At 45.4% G+C, this 10,168-nt stretch overlaps 1 protein-coding gene across 7 annotated transcripts; it reads right to left on the reverse strand.

Annotated features, from left to right (window-relative positions):
* Positions 1–227: 227 nt before the first annotated feature.
* LOC137316639 (probable autotransporter YpjA) lies at positions 228–9,435 on the reverse strand. Of its 7 annotated transcripts, none has more exons than XM_067980488.1 (3): positions 5,536–9,435; positions 3,523–5,238; positions 228–2,950 (listed from the first exon to the last, which is right to left on the reverse strand). In XM_067980488.1, the coding sequence occupies exons 1-3, from the start codon at positions 8,432–8,434 to the stop codon at positions 228–230; spliced, it is 7,338 nt and encodes a 2,445-aa protein (XP_067836589.1). In that variant the 5' UTR covers positions 8,435–9,435. The 7 variants fall into 7 exon arrangements, with proteins under 7 accessions (XP_067836589.1, XP_067836585.1, XP_067836588.1 ...); XM_067980484.1 differs by having other exon boundaries at positions 3,523–4,776; positions 4,876–9,435; XM_067980487.1 differs by having other exon boundaries at positions 228–2,158; positions 2,324–2,950; positions 3,523–9,435.
* Between the last annotated feature and the right edge of the window lie 733 nt (positions 9,436–10,168).

Below are 10,168 nucleotides of genomic sequence, written 5' to 3' on the forward strand. Positions count from 1 at the left end.
AATCCATTCCGTGCTCCATCCCACTTCCATCAGAATCCATTCCGTGCTCCATCCCACTTCCATTAAAATCCATTCAGTGCTCCATCCCACTTCCATCAGAATCCATTCCGTGCTCCATCACAGTTCCATCAGAATCTATTCCGTGCTCCATCACACTTCCATTAGAATCCATTCCGTGCTCCATCACACTTCCATCAGAATCCATTCCGTGCTCCATTACACCTCCATTAGAATCCATTCCATGCTCCATCCCACTTCCATCGGAATCCATTCCGTGCTCCATCACAGTTACATGAGAATCCATTCCGTGCTCCATTAGAATCCATTCCGTGCTCCATCCCACCTCCATCGGAATCCATTCCGTTCTCCTTCACACTTCCATTAGAATCCATTCCGCGCGCCATCCCACCTCCATTAGAATCCATTCCGTGCTCCATCCCACTTCCATCGGAATCCATTCCGTGCTCCATCCCACTTCCATTAGAATCCATTCCATGCTCCATCCCACCTCCATTAGAATCCATTCCATGCTCCATCCCACCTCCATTAGAATCCATTCCGTTCTCCTTCACACTTCCATTAGAATCCATTCCGTTCTCCTTCACACCTCCATTAGAATCCATTCCGTTCTCCTTCACACTTCCATTAGAATCCATTCCGTTCTCCTTCACACTTCCATTAGAATCCATTCCGCGCGCCATCCCACCTCCATTAGAATCCATTCCGTTCTCCTTCACACCTCCATTAGAATCCATTCCGTTCTCCTTCACACTTCCATTAGAATCCATTCCGTTCTCCTTCACACCTCCATTAGAATCCATTCCGTTCTCCTTCACACCTCCATTAGAATCCATTCCGTTCTCCTTCACACCTCCATGAGAATCCATTCCGTTCTCCTTCACACTTCCATTAGAATCCATTCCGTGCTCCTTCACACTTCCATTAGAATCCATTCCGTTCTCCTTCACACCTCCATTAGAATCCATTCCGTGCTCCTTCACACTTCCATTAGAATCCATTCCGTTCTCCTTCACACTTCCATTAGAATCCATTCCGTTCTCCTTCACACCTCCATTAGAATCCATTCCGTGCTCCATTACACCTCCATTAGAACCCATTCCGTGCTCCATTACACTTCCATTAGAATCCATTCCGTGCTCCATTACACCTCCATTAGAACCCATTCCGTGCTCCATTACACTTCCATTAGAATCCATTCCGTGCTCCATTACACCTCCATTAGAACCCATTCCGTGCTCCATTACACTTCCATTAGAATCCATTCCGTGCTCCATCCCACTTCCATTAGAATCCATTCCATGCTCCATCCCACCTCCATTAGAATCCATTCCGTTCTCCTTCACACTTCCATTAGAATCCATTCCGTTCTCCTTCACACCTCCATTAGAATCCATTCCGTTCTCCTTCACACCTCCATTAGAATCCATTCCGTTCTCCTTCACACCTCCATTAGAATCCATTCCGTGCTCCTTCACACTTCCATTAGAATCCATTCCGTGCTCCATCCCACCTCCATTAGAATCCATTCCGTTCTCCTTCACACTTCCATTAGAATCCATTCCGTTCTCCTTCACACCTCCATGAGAATCCATTCCGTTCTCCTTCACACCTCCATGAGAATCCATTCCGTTCTCCTTCACACTTCCATTAGAATCCATTCCGTTCTCCTTCACACCTCCATGAGAATCCATTCCGTTCTCCTTCACACCTCCATGAGAATCCATTCCGTTCTCCTTCACACTTCCATTAGAATCCATTCCGTTCTCCTTCACACCTCCATGAGAATCCATTCCGTGCTCCTTCACACCTCCATTAGAATCCATTCCGTTCTCCTTCACACTTCCATTAGAATCCATTCCGTTCTCCTTCACACCTCCATGAGAATCCATTCCGTTCTCCTTCACACTTCCATTAGAATCCATTCCGTTCTCCTTCACACCTCCATTAGAATCCATTCCGTTCTCCTTCACACCTCCATGAGAATCCATTCCGTTCTCCTTCACACTTCCATTAGAATCCATTCCGTTCTCCTTCACACCTCCATGAGAATCCATTCCGTTCTCCTTCACACCTCCATGAGAATCCATTCCGTTCTCCTTCACACTTCCATTAGAATCCATTCCGTTCTCCTTCACACCTCCATTAGAATCCATTCCGTTCTCCTTCACACTTCCATTAGAATCCATTCCGTGCTCCTTCACACTTCCATTAGAATCCATTCCGTGCTCCATTACACTTCCATTAGAATCCATTCCGTTCTCCTTCACACCTCCATTAGAATCCATTCCGTGCTCCTTCACACTTCCATTAGAATCCATTCCGTTCTCCTTCACACTTCCATTAGAATCCATTCCGTGCTCCTTCACACTTCCATTAGAATCCATTCCGTGCTCCTTCACACCTCCATTAGAATCCATTCCGTGCTCCATTACACTTCCATTAGAATCCATTCCGTGCTCCTTCACACCTCCATTAGAATCCATTCCGTGCTCCTTCACACTTCCATTAGAATCCATTCTGTGCTCCATTACACTTCCATTAGAATCCATTCCGTTCTCCTTCACACTTCCATTAGAATCCATTCCGTGCTCCATTACACTTCCATTAGAATCCATTCCGTTCTCCTTCACACTTCCATTAGAATCCATTCCGTGCTCCATTACACTTCCATTAGAATCCATTCCGTGCTCCTTCACACCTCCATTAGAATCCATTCCGTGCTCCTTCACACCTCCATTAGAATCCATTCCGTTCTCCTTCACACCTCCATTAGAATCCATTCCGTTCTCCTTCACACCTCCATTAGAATCCATTCCGTGCTCCTTCACACCTCCATTAGAATCCATTCCGTTCTCCTTCACACCTCCATTAGAATCCATTCCGTTCTCCTTCACACCTCCATTAGAATCCATTCCGTTCTCCTTCACACCTCCATTAGAATCCATTCCGTTCTCCTTCACACCTCCATTAGAATCCATTCCGTTCTCCTTCACACTTCCATTAGAATCCATTCCGTGCTCCATTACACCTCCATTAGAATCCATTCCGTTCTCCTTCACACTTCCATTAGAATCCATTCCGTGCTCCATTACACCTCCATTAGAATCCATTCCGTTCTCCTTCACACTTCCATTAGAATCCATTCCGTGCTCCATTAGAATCCATTCCGTGCTCCATTACACCTCCATCAGAATCCATTCCGTTCTCCTTCACACCTCCATTAGAATCCATTCCGTGCTTCTTCACACTTCCATCAGAATCCATTCCGCTCTCCTTCACACTTCCATTAGAATCCATTCCGTGCTCCATTAGAATCCATTCCGTGCTCCATTAGAATCCATTCCGTGCTCCATTAGAATCCATTCCGTGCTCCATTAGAATCCATTCCGTGCTCCATTAGAATCCATTCCGTGCTCCATTAGAATCCATTCCGTGCTCCATTAGAATCCATTCCGTGCTCCATTACACCTCCATCGGAATCCATTCCGTTCTCCTTCACACCTCCATGAGAATCCATTCCGTTCTCCTTCACACTTCCATTAGAATCCATTCCGTGCTCCTTCACACTTCCATTAGAATCCATTCCGTTCTCCTTCACACTTCCATCAGAATCCATTCCGTTCTCCTTCACACTTCCATTAGAATCCATTCCGTGCTCCTTCACACTTCCATTAGAATCCATTCCGTTCTCCTTCACACCTCCATTAGAATCCATTCCGTTCTCCTTCACACTTCCATTAGAATCCATTCCGTTCTCCATCCCACTTCCATTAGAATCCATTCCGTTCTCCTTCACACTTCCATTAGAATCCATTCCGTTCTCCATCCCACCTCCATTAGAATCCATTCCGTTCTCCTTCACACTTCCATTAGAATCCATTCCGTGCTCCTTCACACCTCCATTAGAATCCATTCCGTTCTCCTTCACACCTCCATTAGAATCCATTCCGTTCTCCATCCCACTTCCATTAGAATCCATTCCGTTCTCCTTCACACTTCCATTAGAATCCATTCCGTGCTCCATCCCACTTCCATTAGAATCCATTCCGTTCTCCTTCACACTTCCATTAGAATCCATTCCGTGCTCCATTACACTTCCATTAGAATCCATTCCGTTCTCCATCCCACTTCCATTAGAATCCATTCCGTTCTCCTTCACACTTCCATTAGAATCCATTCCGTTCTCCATCCCACTTCCATTAGAATCCATTCCGTTCTCCTTCACACTTCCATTAGAATCCATTCCGTGCTCCATTACACTTCCATTAGAATCCATTCCGTTCTCCATCCCACTTCCATTAGAATCCATTCCGTTCTCCTTCACACTTCCATTAGAATCCATTCCGTTCTCCATCCCACTTCCATTAGAATCCATTCCGTTCTCCTTCACACTTCCATTAGAATCCATTCCGTGCTCCATCCCACTTCCATTAGAATCCATTCCGTTCTCCTTCACACTTCCATTAGAATCCATTCCGTTCTCCATCCCACTTCCATTAGAATCCATTCCGTTCTCCTTCACACTTCCATTAGAATCCATTCCGTTCTCCTTCACACTTCCATTAGAATCCATTCCGTGCTCCATTACACCTCCATTAGAATCCATTCCGTGCTCCATTACACCTCCATTAGAATCCATTCCGTTCTCCTTCACACCTCCATTAGAATCCATTCCGTGCTCCTTCACACCTCCATGAGAATCCATTCCGTTCTCCTTCACACCTCCATTAGAATCCATTCCGTTCTCCTTCACACCTCCATTAGAATCCATTCCGTTCTCCTTCACACTTCCATTAGAATCCATTCCGTTCTCCTTCACACTTCCATTAGAATCCATTCCGTTCTCCTTCACACCTCCATTAGAATCCATTCCGTGCTCCTTCACACTTCCATTAGAATCCATTCCGTTCTCCTTCACACTTCCATTAGAATCCATTCCGTTCTCCTTCACACCTCCATTAGAATCCATTCCGTGCTCCTTCACACTTCCATTAGAATCCATTCCGTGCTCCTTCACACTTCCATTAGAATCCATTCCGTGCTCCTTCACACTTCCATTAGAATCCATTCCGTTCTCCTTCACACTTCCATTAGAATCCATTCCGTTCTCCTTCACACCTCCATCAGAATCCATTCCGTGCTCCATTACACTTCCATTAGAATCCATTCCGTTCTCCTTCACACTTCCATTAGAATCCATTCCGTGCTCCTTCACACCTCCATCAGAATCCATTCCGTGCTCCATTACACTTCCATCAGAATCCATTCCGTTCTCCTTCACACCTCCATTAGAATCCATTCCGTGCTCCTTCACACCTCCATTAGAATCCATTCCGTTCTCCTTCACACTTCCATTAGAATCCATTCCGTTCTCCTTCACACCTCCATTAGAATCCATTCCGTTCTCCTTCACACTTCCATTAGAATCCATTCCGTTCTCCTTCACACCTCCATTAGAATCCATTCCGTTCTCCTTCACACCTCCATTAGAATCCATTCCGTGCTCCTTCACACTTCCATTAGAATCCATTCCGTGCTCCTTCACACTTCCATTAGAATCCATTCCGTTCTCCATTACACTTCCATTAGAATCCATTCCGTTCTCCTTCACACTTCCATTAGAATCCATTCCGTGCTCCTTCACACTTCCATTAGAATCCATTCCGTGCTCCATTACACCTCCATTAGAATCCATTCCGTTCTCCTTCACACTTCCATTAGAATCCATTCCGTGCTCCTTCACACTTCCATTAGAATCCATTCCGTGCTCCATTACACCTCCATTAGAATCCATTCCGTTCTCCTTCACACTTCCATTAGAATCCATTCCGTGCTCCTTCATACTTCCATTAGAATCCATTCCGTGCTCCATTACACCTCCATTAGAATCCATTCCGTGCTCCTTCACACTTCCATTAGAATCCATTCCGTGCTCCATTACACTTCCATTAGAATCCATTCCGTGCTCCTTCACACTTCCATTAGAATCCATTCCGTGCTCCTTCACACTTCCATTAGAATCCATTCCGTGCTCCTTCACACTTCCATTAGAATCCATTCCGTGCTCCTTCACACTTCCATTAGAATCCATTCCGTGCTCCATTACACCTCCATTAGAACCCATTCCGTGCTCCTTCACACTTCCATTAGAATCCATTCCGTGCTCCTTCACACTTCCATTAGAATCCATTCCGTGCTCCATTACACCTCCATTAGAATCCATTCCGTGCTCCTTCACACTTCCATTAGAATCCATTCCGTGCTCCATTACACTTCCATTAGAATCCATTCCGTGCTCCTTCACACCTCCATTAGAATCCATTCCGTGCTCCATTACACTTCCATTAGAATCCATTCCGTGCTCCTTCATACTTCCATTAGAATCCATTCCGTGCTCCATTACACTTCCATTAGAATCCATTCCGTGCTCCTTCACACTTCCATTAGAATCCATTCCGTTCTCCTTCACACTTCCATTAGAATCCATTCCGTTCTCCTTCACACTTCCATTAGAATCCATTCCGTTCTCCTTCACACCTCCATTAGAATCCATTCCGTGCTCCATTACACTTCCATTAGAATCCATTCCGTTCTCCTTCACACTTCCATTAGAATCCATTCCGTGCTCCATTACACTTCCATTAGAATCCATTCCGTTCTCCTTCACACTTCCATTAGAATCCATTCCGTGCTCCATTACACTTCCATTAGAATCCATTCCGTTCTCCTTCACACTTCCATTAGAATCCATTCCGTGCTCCATTACACTTCCATTAGAATCCATTCCGTTCTCCTTCACACTTCCATTAGAATCCATTCCGTTCTCCTTCACACCTCCATTAGAATCCATTCCGTGCTCCATTACACTTCCATTAGAATCCATTCCGTTCTCCTTCACACTTCCATTAGAATCCATTCCGTGCTCCATTACACTTCCATTAGAATCCATTCCGTTCTCCTTCACACTTCCATTAGAATCCATTCCGTGCTCCATTACACTTCCATTAGAATCCATTCCGTGCTCCTTCACACTTCCATTAGAATCCATTCCGTTCTCCTTCACACTTCCATTAGAATCCATTCCGTGCTCCATTACACTTCCATTAGAATCCATTCCGTTCTCCTTCACACTTCCATTAGAATCCATTCCGTGCTCCATTACACTTCCATTAGAATCCATTCCGTGCTCCATTACACTTCCATTAGAATCCATTCCGTGCTCCTTCACACTTCCATTAGAATCCATTCCGTTCTCCTTCACACTTCCATTAGAATCCATTCCGTTCTCCTTCACACCTCCATCAGAATCCATTCCGTGCTCCATTACACCTCCATTAGAATCCATTCCGTTCTCCTTCACACTTCCATTAGAATCCATTCCGTGCTCCATTACACTTCCATTAGAATCCATTCCGTTCTCCTTCACACTTCCATTAGAATCCATTCCGTGCTCCATTACACTTCCATTAGAATCCATTCCGTGCTCCATTACACTTCCATTAGAATCCATTCCGTGCTCCTTCACACTTCCATTAGAATCCATTCCGTTCTCCTTCACACTTCCATTAGAATCCATTCCGTTCTCCTTCACACTTCCATTAGAATCCATTCCGTGCTCCATTACACCTCCATTAGAATCCATTCCGTGCTCCTTCACACCTCCATTAGAATCCATTCCGTGCTCCATCACACTTCCATTAGAATCCATTCCGTGCTCCTTCACACCTCCATTAGAATCCATTCCGTGCTCCATTACACCTCCATTAGAATCCATTCCGTTCTCCTTCACACTTCCATTAGAATCCATTCCGTGCTCCATTACACTTCCATTAGAATCCATTCCGTTCTCCTTCACACTTCCATTAGAATCCATTCCGTGCTCCATTACACCTCCATTAGAATCCATTCCGTTCTCCTTCACACTTCCATTAGAATCCATTCCGTGCTCCATTACACTTCCATTAGAATCCATTCCGTGCTCCATTACACTTCCATTAGAATCCATTCCGTTCTCCTTCACACTTCCATTAGAATCCATTCCGTTCTCCTTCACACTTCCATTAGAATCCATTCCGTGCTCCATTACACCTCCATTAGAATCCATTCCGTTCTCCTTCACACTTCCATTAGAATCCATTCCGTGCTCCATTACACTTCCATTAGAATCCATTCCGTGCTCCATTACACTTCCATTAGAATCCATTCCGTGCTCCATTACACTTCCATTAGAATCCATTCCGTGCTCCATTACACCTCCATTAGAATCCATTCCGTGCTCCATTACACTTCCATTAGAATCCATTCCGTGCTCCATTACACCTCCATTAGAATCCATTCCGTGCTCCTTCACACTTCCATTAGAATCCATTCCGTGCTCCATTACACCTCCATTAGAATCCATTCCGTGCTCCATTACACTTTCAACATTGCACAAAACACCAATCCAGAAAACTATAAATAATTTACTGTAAAACTGATAGATATGTGAAAGATTGCAAGAGTCTTTGTTTTCATGTAGGCGACAGCACGGAGTGTACCCTTATGAAATTCAATTCAGAATTTTAGTGTCCCTGCCTCTTTGCTGGAGCAGATCATCTAATTAAGACCATAATCAGTGATCAAAGCTGGAACTTTCCTGATCCGAATGAATCAGTATCACACCAGCTGCCGTAGATCCTCGAGAAGCTGTGGAGGTTCCGGGTACTTTTAAAGGGCCGAGTGGAGCTTTCCCAGTATTACATAACACAGCTCCATGTCATTCATTTCATCCGTGCAAACCTCGGTCAATGGCCCAAAGAAACCAAACCAACTTTACAAATTTACTGCATTTTCTGTCTTTCCATGAAAGTAACTCGATTAAAATCTAAACACAGGTTCACATTTTCTGGAGTAAAAAAAGTTATGTGTAGCGTTATGATCCATGGGAATGGGTTACTCTTGCCCCTTGGGAGAGGAGAGGGAAGAATCGGATCTGACTTGCAAATTGTGAAAGCATGAAGAACACAGCACAATTTAAAAGACAACTTTGTTGGAGGACTTAACCTTTTTTTAAAAAAAGCACAGCAAATTCATCAGGTGGAAATGGAAACCCATCATATGGGATGGGTCAGGAGTTTCTGGTACTAAGAATTAATACGCTGTACTGGGATTCAACGCTTCATTACCACAAGCATCCTATGAAATACTAAAAATCAAACCAACTATCGAAAAAACAGAACAAAACCCCATTAACTTGATTATACGGCTAACATCACCATTAGAAAACAGGCCATGGGTAATGTTTGGAGGTAGAAAACCTGAACAGATCCATTAGGCAATGGTTTCAGTTTCAAGCTTTCAGGCTGGACTGAAAATACTTTTTGGGCAGTGTCTCCATTCAGTGGAGATGGATACGGATTCACATCACATCAAAAAGGCAATGGAAACGTAATTTTAAAAATAAAATCACAAATAAATCTCCTCAGGAAACCAAAACAAAAAGAGCACCTCAAAGGGAAGGAAGAGAAGGCGTAATAAAAAGGAACCAATTAACCAGCATTACCCTCTTATATTTCCTTATGACTGACTCAAGAACAATGCTGGAACCTAGTGACACAGTGAGGTAGCACATGCAACACCAAAATATTATAAAAACCTTGTTTATTATAGCAAACTGGAGCCAGATAAAGATCATTCAGCTCCAGTTTGAAGAGAATAGGATGCAGAGTCAGTAGTGCCTGAAGTAACTCAGGATTTCACTTTGCAAAAAGTGAAGCTCCCACCGCCCACCATCGACGCCCACCCGCCCGCCATCGACTCCCACCGCCCACCCGGTCGCCATCGACGCCCGCCCGCCCGCCATCGACGCCCACCACCCATCGACTCCCACCCATCGACTCCCACCGCCCACCCGCCCGCATCGACGCCCGCCCGCCCGCCATCGACGCCCGCCCGCCATCGACGCCCACCACCCATCGACTCCCACCCATCGACTCCCACCCGCATCGACGCCCGCCCGCCCGCTATCGACGCCCACCACCCATCGACGCCCACCACCCATCGACTCCCACCGCCCACCCGCCCGCATCGACGCCCGCCCGCCCGCCATCGACGCCCACCACCCATCGACTCCCACCGCCCACCCGCCCGCATCGACGCCCGCCCGCCC

This window comes from Heptranchias perlo, unplaced genomic scaffold (assembly GCF_035084215.1).
Source record: "Heptranchias perlo isolate sHepPer1 unplaced genomic scaffold, sHepPer1.hap1 HAP1_SCAFFOLD_596, whole genome shotgun sequence".
In the NCBI taxonomy this organism is placed as follows: Eukaryota; Metazoa; Chordata; class Chondrichthyes; order Hexanchiformes; family Hexanchidae; genus Heptranchias; species Heptranchias perlo.